The 20,225-nt window shown below is 40.5% G+C and overlaps 2 protein-coding genes and 1 long non-coding RNA gene across 5 annotated transcripts in view; 2 read left to right on the top strand and 1 right to left on the bottom strand.

Annotated features, from left to right (window-relative positions):
- Window positions 1-3,621, top strand: part of PDLIM1 (PDZ and LIM domain 1) — a 57,869-nt gene extending 54,248 nt beyond the window's left edge. The window contains exons 6-7 of the mRNA XM_039465048.2: window positions 2,514-2,631; window positions 3,089-3,621. Of these exons, the coding sequence (XP_039320982.2) occupies window positions 2,514-2,631; window positions 3,089-3,275 (305 nt within the window). The 3' untranslated portion in view covers window positions 3,276-3,621. The remainder of the gene's footprint in view (window positions 1-2,513; window positions 2,632-3,088) is intronic.
- Window positions 3,622-6,345: 2,724 nt separating this feature from the next.
- Window positions 6,346-20,225, top strand: part of LOC141580630 (uncharacterized) — a 79,145-nt gene continuing 65,265 nt past the window's right edge. For both annotated transcript variants that reach the window (XR_012512903.1, XR_012512902.1), the window contains exons 1-2: window positions 6,346-6,573; window positions 11,367-11,459. This is a non-coding gene — a long non-coding RNA (uncharacterized LOC141580630). The remainder of the gene's footprint in view (window positions 6,574-11,366; window positions 11,460-20,225) is intronic.
- ACSM6 (acyl-CoA synthetase medium chain family member 6) overlaps window positions 8,656-20,225 on the bottom strand; it is a 35,798-nt gene continuing 24,228 nt past the window's right edge. For both annotated transcript variants that reach the window (XM_003922363.4, XM_074382620.1), the window contains 3 exons: window positions 19,078-19,158; window positions 12,391-12,492; window positions 8,656-8,933 (listed from right to left, as the gene is read on the bottom strand). In XM_003922363.4, the coding sequence (XP_003922412.1) occupies window positions 8,793-8,933; window positions 12,391-12,492; window positions 19,078-19,158 (324 nt within the window). In that variant the 3' untranslated portion in view covers window positions 8,656-8,792. The remainder of the gene's footprint in view (window positions 8,934-12,390; window positions 12,493-19,077; window positions 19,159-20,225) is intronic.

Below are 20,225 nucleotides of genomic sequence, written 5' to 3'. Positions count from 1 at the left end.
AGGCCCAGTGTGTCTTGTCCCCTTTACGCCATGTATCCATTTATTCTCATCATTCAGCTCCCACTTACAAGTAAGAACATGTGGTATTTGGTTTTGTGTTCCTGCGTTAGTTTGCTGAGGATAATGGCTTCCAACTCCATCCATGTCCCTGCAAAAGACAGGTTCTCATTCCTTTTTATGGCTGCATAGTATTCCCTAGTGTTATATGTATCACATTTTCTTTATCCAGTCTATCATTGATGGGCATTTAAATTGATTCCATGTCTTTGATATTGAATAGTGCTGCATTGAACATAAGCGTGCATGTATCTTTATGAAAGAATGATTTATATTCCTTTGGGTATACACCCAGTGATGGGATTGCTGGGTTGAATGGTGTTTCTGCCTCTAGGTCTTTGAGGAATCACCAGACTATCTTCCACAATGTTTGAACTAATTTACACTCCCACCAACAGTGTAAACGTGTTCTTTTTTCATCACAACCATGCCAGCATCTGTTGTTTTTTGACTTTTTAATAATAGCCATTCTGACTCACATGAGATGATATCTCGCTGTGGTTTTGATTTGTATTTCTCTAATGATCAGTGATGTTGAGCTTTTTTTCATGTTTATTGGCCGCATGTACATCTTCTTTAGAAAAGTATCTGTTTATGTTCTTTGCCCACTTTTTAATGTAGTTGTTTTTTTCTTTTATTGAGATGGAGTCTTGCTCTGTTACCGAGGCTGTAGTGCAGTGGCACAATCTTGGCAATTCTTCTGCCTCAGCCTCCTGAGTAGCTGGAACTACAGGTGCATGCCACCACACCTGGCTAATTTTTGTAATTTTAGTAGAGAGGGGCTTTGACTATGTTAGCCTGGCTATTCTCAAACTCCTGACCTCAAGTGATCCACCTGCCTCAGTCTCCCAAACTGTTGAGATTACAGACATGAATCACTGTGCCCGATCTGTTTTTTTTCTTGTAAATTTGTTTAAGTTCCTTGTAGATGCTGGATATTAGACCTTTGTCAGATGGATAGATTGCAAAACTTTTCTCTCATTCTGTAGGTTGTCTGTTCATTCTGATGATAGTATCTTTTGCTGTACAGAAGCTCTTTAGTTTAATTAGATCCCATTTGTCAATTTTTGCTTTTGTTAACAATTGCTTTTGGGGTCTTCCTCATGAAATCTTTGCTCATGCCCATGTCCTGAATGGTATTGCCTAGATTTTCTTCTAGGGTTTTTATAGTTTTGGGCTTTACATTTAAGGCTTTAATCCATCTTGAGTTGACTTTTGTGTATGGTGTAAAGAAGGGATCCAGTTTCAATTTTCTGCTTATAGCTAACCAGGTCTCCCAGCACCATTTATTAAATAGGGAATCCTTTCCCTATTGCTTGTATTTGTCAGGTTTGTCGACGATCAGATGGTTGTAGGTGTGTGGTCTCATTTCTGGGTTTTCTATTCTGTTTCATTGGCCTATGTGTCTATTCTTTTCTATTTTTATTTATTTATTTATTTATTTTTTGAGACGGAGTTTCGCTCTTGTTACCCAGGCTGGAGTGCAATGGCGCGATCTCGGCTCACCGCAACCTCCACCTCCCGGCTTCAGGCAATTCTCCTGCCTCAGCCTCCTGAGTAGCTGGGATTACAGGCACGTGCCACCATGCCCAGCTAATTTTGTGTATTTTTAGTAGAGACGGGGTTTCACCATGTTGACCAAGATGGTCTCGATCTCTCGACCTCGTGATCCACCCGCCTCGGCCTCCCAAAGTGCTGGGATTACAGGTGTGAGCCACCGCGCCCGGCTATTTTTATTTATTTTTAATTTAAAAAAATTTTTTTCCTGGCCAGGCGCGGTGGCTCAAGCCTGTAATCCCAGCACTTTGGGAGGCCGAGGCGGGTGGATCACGAGGTCGAGAGATTGAGACCATCCTGGTCAACATGGTGAAACCCCGTCTCTACTAAAAATACAAAAAATTAGCTGGGCATGGTGGCACGTGCCTGTAATCCCAGCTACTCAGGAGGCTGAGGCAGGAGAATTGCCTGAAGCCGGGAGGTGGAGGTTGCGGTGAGCCGAGATCGCACCATTGCACTCCAGCCTGGGTAACAAGAGCGAAACTCCGTCACAAAAAAAAAAAAAAAAAAAAAAATTTTTTTCCTTTTTCCCCCCAAGTATGCCCTATATATTTGCAATGTGTCTATTCTTGTACCAGTACTTTGTTTTGGTTACTGTAGCCTTGTAACATAGTTTGAAGTTGGGTAGTGTGATGCTTCCAGCTTTGGTGTTTTTTGCTTAGGATTGTTTTGGCTGTTTGGCCTTTCATTTTTGGCTAAGAGTCAATCTCCTGTTTTATAGAAAAAGAAAGTGGCGACCAAAGAGGTTAAGTAATGTGCCTAGGATAACATAGCAGAATCACTCCAGTTCCCATGGCCTTGCCTGAACACATATTTATAAGTGGTTCTGAAAAGCTGAGTGATACTTATACAATTCTGCCCTTCCTGGCCAATGAGAGTGTTTGTTTCCCTCATTTCAGGGGATCCCAACAAGCCCTCAGGATTCAGAAGTGTTAAAGCTCCTGTCACTAAAGTGGCTGCGTCGATTGGAAATGCTCAGAAGTTGCCTATGTGTGACAAATGTGGCACTGGGATTGTGTGAGTATCTGCTTCGCACAGCCTTTGCAGGCCCTGCAGGTTGGGTAAAGCATGAAAATGTGGAAAGTGCTGGATGTTGTACATTTTGCTTGTGAAGGAGGCAAATCCCTCCTGGAAAAATGCAGTAGAGAGGCCGGGAAGGTCCTGGGTCCCGGAGCCAGGTTGTGAAGGTTTTCCTTCACCGCAGAGCCCTTAGGTTATGAACATATAAAAGGATAAAAATCAGGACTGCCTTGTTGAAGTAGGAGGAGCTTCTGGAAAAATGTCTCTGGACCCTGGGAAGAAAAAAAAGCAAGTGTCTTATGATTGGAGGCCAGTTGTGAGGCCCTGGTTTTCCCTGTGATGGGTCCCTGGGGAGAAGCCCCAGGCTCCTGCTCTGGAAGGATGGTGCAGAGCTCAGATGCCACCTGCAGGTGCTTGTCACTGAGAGAGTCCTTTCCCTCCCTTGTTTTTGTAGCGGTGTGTTTGTGAAGCTGCGGGAGCGTCACCGCCATCCCGAGTGTTACGTGTGCACTGACTGTGGCACCAACCTGAAACAGAAGGGCCATTTCTTTGTGGAGGATCAAATCTACTGTGAGAAGCATGCCCGGGAGCGAGTCACACCACCCGAGGGCTACGACGTGGTCACCGTGTTCCCCAAGTGACCCAGCAGATTTCACCACTGTTCTCAGCTGACCTCTGCTGCAGCTTGTTCTCTCAGTGTTCTGGCCCTCTCCTATCTTGAAAGTTGTCTGCTTACTTTGGTTTTCCCCCTGCCGGTAAAACATTGAGTCCCCTGCCTTGGTTAATTGACTCACACCAGCTGTGTGATCCCCGATTTTACAATAAAAGGAAAACTGTTTTGTTCAGTGTCCCCTTGCCAGCAACCCTGGGTCCCTTCCTCCCCTCTGTTCTCTGCTGCATTTGGACATCAGCCAAATTTGAACCCAATCAAATATAATGTGCCTGACATTGATTTAGTTTTTACTCAATAAATTTATAGACTCCAAAGCAGTGCGGTGTCTGTTTTCTGAGCACGTGTCCCTTTTCCTGCTCAAGGCCTGATGAGATTTCTGAGGCCTGTCCTCTTGTTTTGGGTTTCTTGTTTCTCTCAGATTTACTGGCCTTTCAACTTGCATCTTAACAAGCTCTGTTCTTATATTTTTTTTGAAGCTTACTTGAAATCCTCTTTGTCTAGTGCTAATGTAAGATACTTAACTGTTTTAATGAAATGAAGTTTTCTTTGTATTGGGCTGTTCTGAGGCTTAGCTGAGGAAATGAATGCTTCTCAAGTAAAAGGTGGGAGCTGTAGCCAGAATGTACCATGGATGGTTTATGCACATGAGCACTTTTAGTGCTTCAGCAAGCAGAACTGAAACTGTTGAGGCAGAATATCATGTCATGTTAAAGCTCTCAATTTTTTTTTTTTTGCAGTTTATTAGTTTTGTTTTGTTTTGTTTTGTTTTTTTGAGATGCATTTTCACTCTTGTTGCCCAAGCTGGAGTGCAATGGCATGATCTCGGCTCACTGCAACCTCCACCTGCTGGATTCCAGCAATTCTCCTGCCTCAGCCTCCTGAGTAGCTGGGATTACAGGCACACACCACCATGCCTGTCTAATTTTTTGTATTTTTTTTTTTTTTTTTTTTTTTTAGTAGGAACGGGGTTTCACCATGTTAGCTAGGCTGATCTTGAACTCCTGACCTCAGGTGATCTGCCCACCTCAGCCACCCAAAGTGCTGGAATTACAGGCCTGAGCCACCATGCCCGGCCTAGTTAATTAGTTCTTACTTTAAACCCCATCTACTTCTTCACTTGTAAATGTCAAGATGACTTAAACTTTGTGGTTTTCAGAAATCAACATAAAATGAAAAGTTTCTGAACCACAGCAGGTCTGACTCATTTACAAAGATATTAACAGTTGTGATTTGGATTTTGATTGTAAGCAATAGATGAGTCATAGATTCTTAGAACTTTCTGCCAATCAAATGTCTGACATTTGTCAGTATTACTTCTTAGGTGTGGGTTTTCCATACAGATATCTTGCTTCCAAGGGAGGCCAAACATCATTATTATTATTAAATACAGCCTGTATGGGGAGTTCATTTCCTGACTGAATGAAACACAATGTCAGCATTACCACCCCTAAGTGCAAGCTGTGTTATGTAGCTAAGAACTTAGCCCTTCTTTTCCCCTGGCATTTGGCATATAAAAATATTTCCTGCTCCGTGAGGCGTGGTGGCTCATGCCTATAATCTCAGCACTTTGGGAGGCTGAGGTGGGTGGATCACTTGAGCTCAGGAGTTCCAGTCCTGGCCAACATGGTGAAACCCCTGTCTCTACTAAAAATACAAAAGTTCACTGGGCATGGTGGTGCACACCTGCAGTCCCAGCTACTCTGGAGGCTGAGGTAGGAGAATCACTTGATCCTGGGAGGTAGAGGCTGCAGTGAGCCGAGATTGCACCACTGCACTCCAGCCTGGGTGACAGAGATTCCGTCTCTCAAAAAAAAAAAAAAAAAAAAAAAAAAAAAAAAAAAAAATTCCTGCTAAGAGCAATTTGAGATTCGGCCTACTTTTTGTGCTTCATATCTACCATATTTATCTGATTGTTTCTCTTTCATGCTTCCTCTAAAATGGAAGAAGATTGGAAAGAACAGTTTAACCCTGTAGCCATCTTTAATTACTAAACTTTCAGAAAATTTCCTGAAGAAAGTCAGCCAGTCATGCAGACTTTGATCAAGCTGTTCTCTCTGACTTGGTATACTCTTCTTGAACCTCTTGATTTATTTAGCATTTAATAAAATTCTGTTGTCTTTGGAGATTGAGCATCCCCCTCCTCCAGACAGGCTTCCTGACTGCCCAGCATGACTTGGATGCCACTCTCCTATGCTCCCATACTCAGGGGACACCTCCTTTTTGGCATGCATCACACAAGACACTAATACTAATCACTCATCTCCTGGAAGGAAAGAAGTCTCCATGAGAGCTGATCCTTTGTCTTTTTCAGCTTTTTCTCCTCAGCACTCAGCTCAGTGCCTCACAAGTGGCAGACAGCCCACAAGCTTGGTAAATCTGTAAATGGCTGATTGCTGCTTCATCGCTGTCCAATAAAACTACGATGCAAGGCATGAATGTAATGAAAAATTCTCTAGTAGCAATGTGAAAAGAGAAAAAAAGCAGATAAAATTAATTGTAATAATTCTTTTTTTTTTTTGAGACAAGGTCTTGCTCTGTTGCCCAGGCTGGAGTGCGGTGGCACAATTATGGCTTACTGTATCCTCGACCTCCTGGTCCCAAGTGATCTTCCCACCCCAGTCTCTTTAGTAGCTGGAACTACAGGTACAAGCCACCATGTCTGGCAAATTCTTGTATGTATACGTTTTTTGAGACGGAGTCTTACTTTGTCATCAGGCTGGAGTTCAGTGGCCTGATCTTGGCTCACTGCAACCTCCGCCTTCCGGTTTCAAGTGATTCCCCTGCCTCAGCCTCCCAAGTAGCTGGGACTACAAGCGCACACCACCATGCCCAGCTAATTTTTTGTATTTTAGTAGAGACAGGATTTCACCATGTTGGCCAGGATGATCTTGCTCTCCTGACCTCGTGATCCACCCGCCTCGGCCTCCCAAACTGCTGGGATTACAGGTGTGAGTCGTTGTCCTCGCAGCTGTTTTAAAAATGCTCTGCACCTGCCTGTAGGAAACGGCGCAGGGGGCGGGGAGGCAACCTGAGCGCCTCCGGCGTTCCTTTTGGAGGAAGCGCAGCCTTCGCGAGCACGCGCGCGCCTGGGACGGGCACGGAGTCGCCGCGCGCAGCCAGATTCGGGCGCGGACGCGAGTCCGGAGGCTCCCTGCGGGCCGGCGTCCCACGCCGAGGGTGGTGGCGGCCGACTTTCCAGAGAAGCCGCACACCGGGCTCAGCTGTGCTCGCAAGCAGGAGGCGACAGCAGAGGAAACTTCAACTCGGTAAAGTGCTCGGTCTCGGGGACATTTGCCTCCTCCTGCCACTCACCGCCTCTGCTCTAGTCCCTCCCTCCAGGAGTCCTTGGAGCGCCCTTTCTCCCCCCTCGCTCTCCTCCCGCGTCTCCCGTTTGCCCCAGCTTGGCTCAGGGCCCTAGGTCTGCACTCTTCAGTGGGCGGCGCCACCTGCAGTTGTTTCTAGCGGGAAATGGGGCAGCCGCACCCCAGCACTGCTGAGTGCCCAGCCGGGGAGGGCAAGCGGCTGCTTTCGGGGATTCTGCTCTTGCTGTACAAAGCGGAAAGAACTTTGTGGGTCAGCGGCCTCAAATGAGCGGCTAGTTTGGTTTCGAGAACTTAAATGATTAACCAGGGGCGTCCGGCGCCCATTTTCTCCTCCTACACAGTCTTTAAAATCCGGAGAAGGGGGCCGGGCGCGGAGGCTCAGGCCTGTAATCCCAGCACTTTGGGAAGCCGAGGCGGGCGGATCATGAGGTCAGGAGATCGAGACCATCCTAGCTAACACCGTGAAACCCCGTCTCTACTAAAAATACAAACAATTAGCTGGGCGTGGTGACACGTGCCTGTAATCCCAGCTACTTGGGAGGCTGAGGCAGGAGAATCGCTTGAATCTGTGCAGCAGAGGTTGCAGTGAGCTGAGATCCTGCCGCTGCACGCCTGGGCGACAGAAACTCTGTCTAAAAAAAAAAAAAAAAAAAAAAAAAAAAAAAAAAAAAAAAACCCAGAGAAGTGGGGGATGGCCCATTTTGACTGTCTAGAGTGTTGCAAACACTGCTGTAATGCCTGCTCTGAGAGCTGTGAGGGGGGATTGGGAATCAACGCCACTCAACCAGCCCCGTACTTAATCCCAAGGGTGAGAGAAAATGCCTAATTTGCCAGCACCCCAGGTGCAGCAGGGCTAGGCAAAGGAGGCATTCTCAAATTGGAAACAACCTCAGTCACCATTAACAGAAGAATGAGTAAATTCTGAGTGTATTCACACAATGGAATTCTATATAGCAATGAAAAAGAATGGACTGTTGATCCATACGACAACCTAAATGATTTGTCCAGACATTATTTTGTGAGAAAGCAGACAGACACAAAAGAGGAGTACAAACTGTGATTCCATTTATATGAAGTTAAGGAACAGGCAAAATTCACTGCCGTTTAGAGAATAATGACTACTTCTGGATGAGGGGCTCAAGGTAAAAATGGAGAGCAGTTAGAAGCACAGGCAAGTACTTCATTCACTGCTACTGCAAAAGGAGTGCTCAAGGCAGAGTGACTTCCTGAGCAAAATTTAGTTGGGTCAAGGATTAGAATGGAGAAGTGGTGAGAAAGCAAGGTTGCTGACTCAGGTCCCATAAGCCGTGGCATGTAATAGCAATGAGGTCATAAAGCCTACATCTTGATTTCCATTTCTCAACATTCCTATCATTTTTGTGGTCAGCAAGGTCTGAATCAGGATGGCCCATGGTATTTACTTGCCACCATCTGCCCTTGGAATTTATTGCTCCTTAGAATTTAGTCTACTTCTGTCAGTCACTGAAACTGTCTTTAGGCAAAGAAATGCAGTCTGAAGGCTGGGCATAGTGGCTCATGCCTGTAATCCCAGGACTTTGGGAGACCAAGGTGGGTGGATTACTTGAGGTCAGGAGTTCAAGACCAGCTTGACCAAAATGGTGAAACAAAAAATAGAGAAATTACCTGGGCATGGTGGTGGGTGCCTGTAATCCTAGCTACTTCGGAGGCTGAGTCAGGACACTCACTCCGAAGTTCATGAAAGAAGTACAGCTTTCACAGAGGTATGAGGACATGAGACAGCCATGGAGGCTAAAAATATCCTATACCTCGATCTAGATGGTTACAGGGGTGTGTATGTGTGTAGCTGTCCACTGAGCTGTGTACTTACTGGTCATGAAAAACTTATTCAAGAAATGAATTTATATATTTAATTGCACAAAAAATATTTCTATTACATTGTTGAGTGAAAAAGACAAGTTATGCTTGAGCATTTCTCCCTGAACTCACTTCTACCAAAAAATTACTTGTAAGAAGAAAGAAGACTAGAAAAAATACTCCAAAATATGAGATTGTGGATGAGTTTTATTTTTGGTTGTTTGCATTTTCTAAGCATTAGAAATAGAATTCCTATGTATTGGAAGTGGTCCAGAGTCTTCTCCAAATTCCCACAGCCCCAGGCTCAATAGCAATAACCACAACATTCACAGTCTCTGACCCAATGCATTGGCAGCATCATCAGCTCTACCAGACAGCCAGAAGTAGCCGTCTTCATCCATGATCCCTCTGTCACCTGTGAGGTAAAGCATGTGGCCTCTTGCTGAAGCATATTCCTCCCAGCTCACCTGATAGAATGACAAATCCAGAAACCGACATTTACTTCCCTTTTACAATCATTTAGTAATATGAATTGAGCACTCTGGCTACCCTCAGGGGAGACTGAGAAAAATAAGTCAGGATCCCCACTCTCCGGGGGATCCCACACAGAAAACTCAACACACATGGAGAAATTTCCTTGGTCATTTCTCTTAACCTCAACTTTTTTTTTTTTTTTTTTAATTTTTATGTCTCACTGGAAACAGGAGTAATGATGACATTTCACTCAGAGGTTTGTCTGAGGCTCAATGAGGCAACATGGACACAGCATTTTAGTACAGGGCCAGGTACAGTATGTGTAAGGGTTGTTGGCTGCTATTTTCTCAGGCTCGTCATCCATGAGATGCATTCACTGCTCCCTGTCTTTGAATTGTGCCTTTAATTTTCATACTGCCCATGACCAAAATTCCATCAGAAAAAGGTGGTTTTACATTAAGGTTCTTACACCAGAAACACAATGAGAGTGAGTGGGGAAAATGTCCCTTTGCATGAGGCAGGCCCATTTTGCTGGAACATTTTGTGGAGTGTTCATAGATTTTTTACTTTTTATTGAGATGGAATTTTTCGCTCTGTCGCCCAGGTTGGAGCGCAGTTGGCATGATCTTGACTCACTGCCAACCTCTGCTGCCCAATTCAAGGGATTCTTGTGCCCCAGCCTCCAGATTAGCTGGGTTTTCAGGCACCAACCACCACACCTGGCTAGTTTTTTAAATATTTTAATAGAGATGGGGTTTCACCATGTTGGCTAGGCTGTTGTTGAACTCCAGCCCTCAGGTGATCTTCCTGCCTCGGGCTCCCAAAGTGCTGGGATTATAGGCGTGAGCCACCATGCCCAGCCAGATTCTAACAGCATTGGACTCATTGCCATAGAGATCATGTCACCAATTTATCCAGTGTCTTAGATCTGATGGACAGCCTGCTTATTAGAGTTCTAATAAACTTTAGTGAACTGCTGTGTAAGCAGCTCATTTTCAAATAGAACAATAATCTCAGTGGGTATATGACATATCTGGGTCTTTTCTTTGAAATCTCTGTCTTATGGATGAGAACAAGATTTTAAAGTCTCAGCGTATTTAAGTTGTCTTATCAAAGTTTGGAAATATTAAGCATTATTGTGTCACAGAAATTCTTAATATTAAAATATTAAGTATTTTATGATATAAAACATTGGAAGTAACCAAAATTTTAAACAATAGTTGATATGTTAAATAGATCATGATAGTTCTCCTTGATAGGACTGTATAAAATTATTAAAAATGTTTTTATATAAAGTCTGGGTATGGCGGCTCACACTTGTAATCTCAGCACTTTGGGAAGCTAAGGTGGGTGGATCACTTGAAGTCAGGAGTTCCATCATGGTGAAACCCTGTCTCTACTGAAAATACAAAAATTAGCTGGGCATGGTGGTGAGAGCTTGTAATCCCTGCTACTCAGGAGGCTGAGGTAACAAGTCGAGATTGTGCCGCTGCACTCCAGCCTGGGTGATTGAGTGAGACCATGTCTCAAAAAAAAAAAGTTGTCATGTAAGATTTACTGATATCTGAAAATCATGAGTAAAAAAAACTGATAGAGGACAATCCCACTTTTATTAAATAATACATATAAGTAGAAAAAGAATGAAGGATATATACACACTAGATGTTAATAGTGGGTAATAATGGTGGTATTATAAGCTCATATGCTTTTCTTCTTTGTCTTTTCTATATTTTTGAAAGTTGTCTATATTGAACACAAATGAGTTTTATTATCAGGAAAGATTAAACAATAAAGTTTTTAAAAAGTAATTAAAAGAACCCTCCCCTTAATAGAAAAAATGGACTGCTCATTTTTATGGAATAATGCCACCTAATTAATGTATCAGAAATAGCAGTTTGGGCCAGACACTGTATAGCTCATGGCTGTAATTCCAGCGTTTTGGGAGGCCGAGTTGGGTGGATCACCTGAGGACTGAAGTTTGAGTCCAGCCTGACCAACATGGTGAAACTCCATCTCTACCAAAAATAAATTAGCTAGGTGTGGTGGCAGGTGCTTGTAATCCCAGCTACTCGGGAGGCTGAGGCAGGAGAACTGCTTGAACACCAGAGGTGGAGGTTGCAAGTAAGCTGAGATGAAACCACTGCACTTCAGCCTGGGTGACGAGAGAAACTCTATCTCAAAAAAAAAAAAAAATAGAAATAGCAGTTTGAAAATCACCATTCTGCACTGCCCATCTTATTTATTTATTTTTGAGACAGGGTATTGCTGTGTTGCCCAGTCTGGAGCACAGTAGTGTGATCACAGCTCATTACAGCCTTATGCCCTGCACTCAGTTTATCTTCCCACCTCAGCCTCCTCAGTAGCTGGGACTACAGGTGCATGCCACCATGCCTGGCTAATTTTTGTATTTTTTTTTTTTTTTGTAGAGTTGGAGTTTTGCCGCGTTGTTCAGGCTAGTCTTGAACCCCTGGGCTCAAGTGATCTTCCCATCTTCGCTTCCTAAAGTGCTACAATTACAGGTATGAACAATTGTGCCCAGCCACTCTCTATTTTAATAATTGTTTCTGAAAAGCAAAGAATAATCTATGGATGCTAAAATGATTGGGTGAAAGTTAATTGGATAATAAGATATTTACAGAGTCTCAAATTGTTATACAACAGATAATTACTAATTACAAAAAGAAAATGTCCCTTTACAATGGAGAGAAATGGCACTCACCTCCTTAATCAGAAGATCAAAATTATCAGCACACAAAATGAGACAACACAGTGTTTCCTCAGTATAAGCAAATAAGAAATATACATCATCTACATAATATTCTTGAGAAAGACGTTGATCTTGGATCTTATTATGAGGAAACAATTGGTAAGGCTAGAAAGTGAGGCATTTTCTAACACAATAGTCCTCTACTTTTCAAAATGTCCATGCCATGAAAAACATGGTGGTGGGACAGTTATAGATAAAAATAACTAAAGATATAGGAGAACCAAATAAATGCATGAACCTTGATTGAATTCTGGATTTACAAAACCTATAAAACACATTTGAATACAATTGAGAAATCTAATGACTGGGTATTAGATAGTATTAAAGAATTATTTTTTTCATAGATGTGATGGTATTGATGTTGAAGAAGTCCTTATTCTTAGGAGAATGCTGCTGAAATATTTAAGGACAAAGTGTTGTAATGTCTGTGCTTATTCCCAAATGTCTCATCAAAAATGTACAAATGTAAAGTAAAGCAAAATATTATAAGAAGTGAATGTCGGTGGGAGATGTAAAGGCAGGTGTTCATTGTGCTACTATTTTAACATTTTTGGAAATTCAAAAATTTGCAAAATTAAAAGTTGGGACAAAAGTATTTGGCAAACCTTAAAGTACTCAACAGTAATGGCACTATGATTAGTAGCAACAATGAAAGTATTTAGGAAAAAAGAAAATTTTCTTACCATGTGTGGACAGTACAGAGAAGCAGGTTGGTTTTGTTTTATGCGGACTGCAATATTCCCTTCTTCCCCAAGAGGCAAGACATTTGAGTTTTCATCCACAATCTGAAATTAGATAATCACTAAAGGAATATTTCTTATAAACCATTTGTGCTTTTCTTAAAACACCACAAGATCTAAACTTAAGCCTTACTACCCTCATTTAAGATGCCAGGAAAGTGCTTGGTTGGTGTGCCTAGATACTGTGCATCCTAAGAGGCAGTGTGGTTCAGTGGTCAGTGTGAGGGTGCCAGAGCTGGAAATATTTGGATTTGGATGTCCACTCTGATACCTTCTGACTTTGAGAATCTTGGATGCTTCTCTGAACATCAGTTTCCTCATGTAGAATATCAGAGATTTCAAAGTGCATTTACTATACAGCTTTATTGTGAGGATGAAATAAGATGATACAGGAAGGGCTCCATTGCCTGGTTAGTGCAAAGTTTTAAGAAAACCAGCATCTCGGAAAGTGGCCTTTCAAACAAGGACACTTAGTTAGCCATCTTATATATAAGAAAACAAATATAAAGAGCATGAAAATTTAAAAACAGATTTGGCAGTTTTATAACAGTCTAGGAGGTGGTGTTATTTTTTCCTATTAAGAATTAGGGGGCAGGTTAGGAATAAATAAAATACAGTTTGAAAATAATGAGTTATTTTAGCTGAGTGGCTTCTTTATTTACCTAAAATGGAAGGCATGACCATGAAGTAATGTGACAGGAGTTAAAAGGTACGCTGATATGCTAGCTCACTTTCGAGGGCTACAACCTTCCCACTTGTCACCTTGGAAAGCAATGTTCATATTCATTTGAATTTATTATCCTTGCTGAACATTTTGTAACTTTTCTATAGAAACTACCAGCCTTAAGGATCAGAAGGTTTTCAGAGATAGTACATCTTCATACTTTGATGCCAAACTTTAGACTTCAGGAAAAAAAGTGGTATTTAGTACTAAGTCTAGTAAATTAGGTGAATTAGCTAGTGAATATATTTTTAAATGAGATTTAAAAAACTTTATTTTCAATGAAATTGTTCTATTTTATTTTTTGATTATTGATACTATATAGAAATACAAGTAATATAATTTTTTGTATATGACTTTTATTTCCTGCAACTTTGTTGAACTCAATTATTAGCTCTAATAGTGTGTTCGTATTCCTCAGAATTTTTTTTTTTTATTATACTTTAAGTTCTGGGATACATGTACAGAAAATGCAGGTTTGTTACTAGGTATACACGTGCCATGACAGTTTGCTGCACCCATCAACCTGTCATCTACATTAGGTATTTCTCCTAATGCTATCCCTCTCATAGACCCCAACCCCTGACAGGCCCTAGTGTGTGATGTTCCCCTCCCTGTGTCTGTGTGTTCTCATTGTTCAACTCCCACTTATGAGTAAGAACATGCAGTGTTTGGTTTTCTGTTCTTGTGTTAGTTTGCTGAAAATGATGGTTTCCAGCTTCATCCATGTCCCTGCAAGGGACATGAACTCATCCTTTTTTATGGCTGCATAGTATTCCCTGCATGGTGTATATGTGCCACATTTTCTTTATCCAGTCTATCATTGATGGGCATTTGTGTTGGTTCCAAGTCTTTGCTATTGTGAACAGTGCTGCAGTAAACATACATGTGCACCTCTTTATGTTAGAATGATTTATAATCCTTTGGGTATATACCCAGTAGAGGATTGCTAGGTCAAATGGTATTTCTGGTTCTAGATCCTTGAGGAATTGCCACACTGTCCTTCACAATGGTTGAACTAATTTACACTCCCACCAACAGTGTACAAGTGTTCCTATTTCTCCACATCCTCTCCAGCATCTGCCATTTCCTGACTTTTTAATGATTGCCATTCTAACTGGTGTGAGATGGTATCTCATTTTGGTTTTGATTTGCATTTCTCTAATGACCAGTGATGATGAGCCTTTTTTTCATGCGTTTGTTGGCCGCATAAATGTCTTCTTTTGAGAAGTGTCTGTTCATATCCTTTGCCCATTTTTTGATGGAGTTTTTTTTTTCTTGTAAATTTAAGTTCTTTGTAGATTCTGGGTATTAGCCCTTTGTCAGATGAATAGATTGTAAAAATTTTCTCCCATTCTGTAGGTTGCCTCTTCACTCTGATGATGGTTTCTTTTGCTGTGCAGAGCTCTTTAGTTTAATTAGATCCTATTTGTAAATTTCAGCTTTTGTTGCCATTGCTTTTGGTGTTTTAGTCATGAAGTCTTTGCCATGCCTATGTCCTGAATGGTATTGCCTAGGTTTTCTTCTAGGGTTTTTATGGTTTTAGGTCTTACATTTAAATCTTTAATCCATCTTGAGTTAATTTTTGTATGAGGTTTAAAGAAGGCATCCAATTTTTTTTTTTTTTTTTTTTTTTTTTTGAGACGGAGTTTTGCTCTTATTACCCAGGCTGGAGTGCAATGGTGTGATCTCGGCTCACCGCAACCTCCGCCTCCTGGGTTCAGGCAATTCTCCTGCCTCAGCCTCCTGAGGAGCTGGGATTACAGGCACGTGCCACCATGCCCAGCTAATTTTTGGTATTTTTAGTAGAGACGGGGTTTCACCATGTTGACCAGGATGGTCTTGATCTCTTGACCTCGTGATCCACCCGCCTCGGCCTCCCAAAGTGCTGGGATTACAGGCTTGAGCCACTGCGCCCGGCGAAGGCATCCAATTTTAGTTTTCTGCATATGGGTAACCAATTTTCCCAGTATCATTTATTAAATAGGAAATCCTTTCCCTGTTGCTTGTTTTTGTCAGGTTTGTCGAATATCAGATGGTTATAGATGTGTGACATTATTTCTGAGGCCTCTGTTCTGTTGCATTGGTCTGTATAGGTTTTGGTACCAGTACCATGCTGTTTTGGTTACTGTAGCCTTTGTAGTATAGTTTGTTCCTCAGAATCATGTCGTCTGTTAAACAGAGATAGTTATACTTCTTCCTTTCCAATTTGGATGCTATTTCTTTTTCTTGCCTAATTGCCCTGGATAGAACCTGTGTTATATAGAAGTGGCAAGAGTGGATATTCTTGTAAGTCCTGATCTTAGTGGGAGCACTTTCAGTCTTTTACTGTTGAGTTTGATGTGAGCTATGCGGTTTCTCTATGTCTTTTATCGGGTTGAGAAAGTTCCGTTTCATTGCTAGTTTGTTGAGGTTTGTTACCATTAATAGGTGTTGGTGATTTGTCAATGATTTTTCTGTGTCTGTCGAGATGATAATGTGATTCGTGTCCTTTGTTTTACTAATACAATGTATTTATTGGTTTTTATAGTTTGAACCAACTTTTTATTTTTGGAATAATACTACTTGGTTATGGTATATAATCCATTTATACATTTTTTCTTAGGTTGACTGGTATTTTGTTGAGTTTTTTTGGCAGCTATGTCATAAGAAATATTAATTTGTGGTTTTCTTTTCTTTCTTTTTTTTCTTTCTTCTTTCTTTCTTTCTTTCTTCTTTTACTTCTACATGTCAAGGAAATTTGTGTTTTCTTTTGATGGGCTATCTTTGATTTTGGTATCAGGATAATCCTGGCTCATACTATGACCCCATTTTGAGGTACAGCCTCCAAAATCGTGTATATTTTTGGGGAGAGTTTGTGAAGGATTAATGTTAATGCTTCCTTAAATGTTGGATAGAATTCACCATGAAGTGATCTGGGCCTGGCTTTTTCTTTGTGGGGTGTGTGTGTGTGTGTGTGTGTGTGTGTGTGTGTTTTGGATGGGGAGTGTAAGCAATGAAGTTATGATACTTCATTTTGACAAATTAAAAAATGTCTTTCATCTTCCCCCTTTTTGTGGGTCCTCTTTTCCATTCTCACCTGAATTAAAAAATAAACCCTTTAGTGAAGTACAGTTGACATGCAAAAAGCTGTCCCTATTTCATGTGTACAACTTGATGACACTGAAGATAAGTAAACACCTGTTTTGAAACTGTCACTACAATCTATGCCATAAACCTATTCATCACCTTCAAAAGTTTCCTTCCACCCTCTATCTTATTATTATTTTGGTAATAAGAACACTTAAGACATTTCCTTAGCCAGATTTTGAGTATGTAATACAGTGTTGTTAACTGTTGGCATTATGCTATACAGTAGATCTCTAGCAGTTACTGTCTGTGTAGCTGAAATTTTGTACCCCTTGATGAATACCTTCCTGTTTTCTCCTACCACCAGCTCCTGGAAACCACCAATTCACTTTCCAGATCCATGAGTTAGACACCCCCCCCAACTTTTTTTTGACACGGAGTCTTGCTCTCTTGCCCAGGCTGGAGTGCAGTGCCATGATCTCTCTGCTCACTGCAACCTGTGCCTCCAGGATTCAAGCAATTCTCCTACCTCAGCCTCCTGAATAGCTGAGATTACAGTCATGTGTCACCATGCCTGGCTAAGTTTTGTATTTTTAGTAGAGATGGGGTTTTGCCATGTTGGCCAGGCTGGTCTTTAACTCCTGGCCTCAAGTCTACCTGCCATGGCCTCCCAAAGTACTGGGATTACAGGCATGAGCCACCTCACTCAGCTGATATTGTTTTCTTAATTTACTTTTTGGATAATTTATTGTAGTGTATAGAAACACAACTGATTTTGTACATTGATCTTGTGTCCTGAAATTTTGTTAAATTTGTTTATCCTATTTTTTTGGTTAATCTTCAGAATTTTCTATGTATCATATGTAGAAACATAGTTTTCTGCACATCTATAAGATCATGTAATCTGCAAACAGAGATAATCTTTTTTTCTGATTTGAATATTTCTTATTTCCTTTTCTACTTACTCTGGCTAGGAAGTATAATACTATGTTGGATAGAAGTGGAGAGAATGTGTATCATTTTCTTGTTCCAGATCTGAGAGAAGAAGCTTTCAATTTTTAATTCAGTTTTTGACCATTGTATATGATGTTAGCTGTGTGCTTTTTATATATGGCCTTTATTGTGTCTAGGTAAATTCCTTTTCTACCTAATTTCTTGAGAATTTTTATCATCAAAGGGTGTTGAATCTTGTGGAATGCTTTTGCTGTATCTTTTGAGATTATCATGTCATCTTTGTCCCTCATTCTGTGAAGGCATTTGATGCTGGACTTTTCTTTGTTGGGAGGTTTTTGATGACTAATTTAATCTCTTTATTGTTATTGGTCTGTTCAGACTTTTTAATGTTTTATGATTCAGTCTTTGTAGGTTGTATGTTTTTAGGACTTTATCCATTTTTTCTAAGTTGTCCATTTTGTTGACATATATATTTTTTTCTTTCTTTTCTTTTTCTTTTTTTTTTTTTTAAGATGGAGTTTTGCTGTTGTTGCCCAGGCTGGAGTGCAGTGGCATGATCTTGGCTCCCTGCAACCTCCACCTGCTGGGTTCAAGTGATTCTCCTGCCTCAGCCTCCTGAATACCTGGGATTATAGGCGCCCGCCATCATGACCAGCTAATTTTTGTAGAGACAGGGTTTCGCCGCAAATGGCCAGGATGGTCTTGAACTCCTGACCTCAAGTGATCCCCTCTGAAAGTGCTGGGATTACAGCCTCAGCCTCCAAAAGTGCTGGGATTACAGGCAATGAGCCACCACACCTGGCCCTTCAAGAAATATAAAGTTTGTTGATTTTGTGGGAAGATTTTTTTTCTAAGAAAATCCTAAGGAACATTTTAGTTTTTATTTCATTTTTTTCATTTTTGTTCATACTTTAATATGCAAGGAACATTTTAATTTTTACTTATTTTTTGAGAGGAAAATTACATGCTCATTTTATTCATGTCTCTAAATGCAAAGACCCAAACAAATAAAATTTAAGAAAATTGAATCCAAGAAAACAAAAAGAAATGCAATCAAAATTTAACATTTGAAAATATTTTTAATTAACTCTGACTTCTTAATAGGGAAAAACTATTTTACCATTTTAACAGAATCAGAAAACATATTTAATGTAGTACCTATTTATGATTATTGGAAAAAACAAACATATAAAGCTCAATAAATAAGGCTAACTTCCACACCCTGTTAAATAATATGTAGTAAAACTAGATAGGCAAACAAAAAAAAAATAGAACTCTACAATAAACATTATCTTTAAAAAAAATGGAGTCAATTTCAGGATATGGTTAAAGTAAATACTACTATTTGTTTCATTCGGGTTGAGAGCTTACTATTTTCTTTTGACCAATGTTAAAAAAAGGCAAGATAGGCATGAAAGCAAAGGACTATAAAATGAATAATGGTAATTTTATAACTGCTGCTAATTTGAGCCTGCTTTTATGTAATAAAATCCTAGACACAAGCATTTGTCCTACCATGTTAGTATTGCTACCTATGCCCATACTGTGAACTCAGCTACACCATTTGGAAATCACACTACAGTATTTATAATAATCAATACCTGAGCAGCTGACTAGTGGCTTAGACTTCCCTCTTTAGTGTATTTTTAGTCAAGTACAGAACACTTACTATGGTGCATTGAAAACAGTTGTCTATATTTTGCATATATCTTTCTAATAGCAAATATATTTTTCTTTGCATTCTCCATGTTTATGGAGAATTTATGGGGTGCATTTAGAGAATGCTGAACTTTCCTTGTTGCCTACCTCTATGTTAGCAATTTAGATAAACAACTGTAAAAGCTCACTTAATAATAGCTGTCATAATCATTACTATGATCTCCTACCTGGACAATATAAGGTGGCAGTGGCTTCCCCAGAGATCCTGGCTTCAATTTTATTATTTTGGAAGTGGCACAGAGTAGACCCTGTTTAAAGATATGCAGACAAGTTTTTATTTTTAAAAAAGCAGTAAATTAATGGATCTAGTCATTGATCATAACCAGACATTATATGCCTCCTAACAGAACAACATTACACAGACTAACAAATAATCTTGATTAAAAAAATAAGCAAGAGTGCGACTAAACCTCTAGGTCAATTTACAGGAAATGCAGGAGAACAGAAGAACATGTAAACCACACCATAAGGATGCAATTAGCAAAATCCAAGCTGTGAAATATTCAAAAGAACCAACAACTCAGTTTTTTAAAATAACAAATTGCAAGGGAAAAAGAAGGTAATGAGGAAATTCATAGATTAAAAGATACACAGAAGGCTTATCAACTAGCCACAATGTGTGATCTTAATTGGAACAAATGGTAGCAAGAAAACGTACATGACTTAGATGATGGATGAAAATGTGAATGGTGGATATTTGTTGATAAGAGGCTGTGCTAACCTACTCTGTATTAGCCAGACTCCATCTTGCTGAGAGTAAGACAGACTCCATCTTAACCTCTGCCTTACCCCTCCTGCCATTTCTCCTTTAAGTGCATATCTGGGTCATGTTCCTGTGCTGGGTCATGCTGTACTTAGAACTATAGAAACATATAACCATTGTAACCATATCCTGCCTGGCAAGCTCACTTGTTATCGTGAATACCCCCCTTGATTGATTGTATGACAAGTACCGAATACCCTCCTTGGTAACCAGCAATCATGGGAACCGCTTGTGAATACCCTCCTTAGTAATCAACAATTCATGGGAACGTCCTGCCTCCTGGTCACTAGCCTCCTTATCTAACTCGCTTGTTCTGCTTCTATAAATTCTGCTTCAGTTAGGTTCCTCCTCCTCTTTCCTAAGCAAGATATAAAAAGGAATCAAGCCCCTTCCTCGGGGCTGAGAGATTCTGAATGCGAGCTGACTCTTGGTCACTGGCAATAAAGGACTCTCAATTGGAACTCAGAGTGCGGTGCTTTCCTTCTAACTCGCTTGAATATAACAAAGCAGTTGTTAACTTTTAGGTATAATTGGAAAATACGTTTGTTCTTG

Source organism: Saimiri boliviensis, chromosome 12, assembly GCF_048565385.1.
Source record: "Saimiri boliviensis isolate mSaiBol1 chromosome 12, mSaiBol1.pri, whole genome shotgun sequence".
NCBI lineage: Eukaryota > Metazoa > Chordata > Mammalia > Primates > Cebidae > Saimiri > Saimiri boliviensis.
This window is presented reverse-complemented; position numbering and strand designations above follow the sequence as displayed.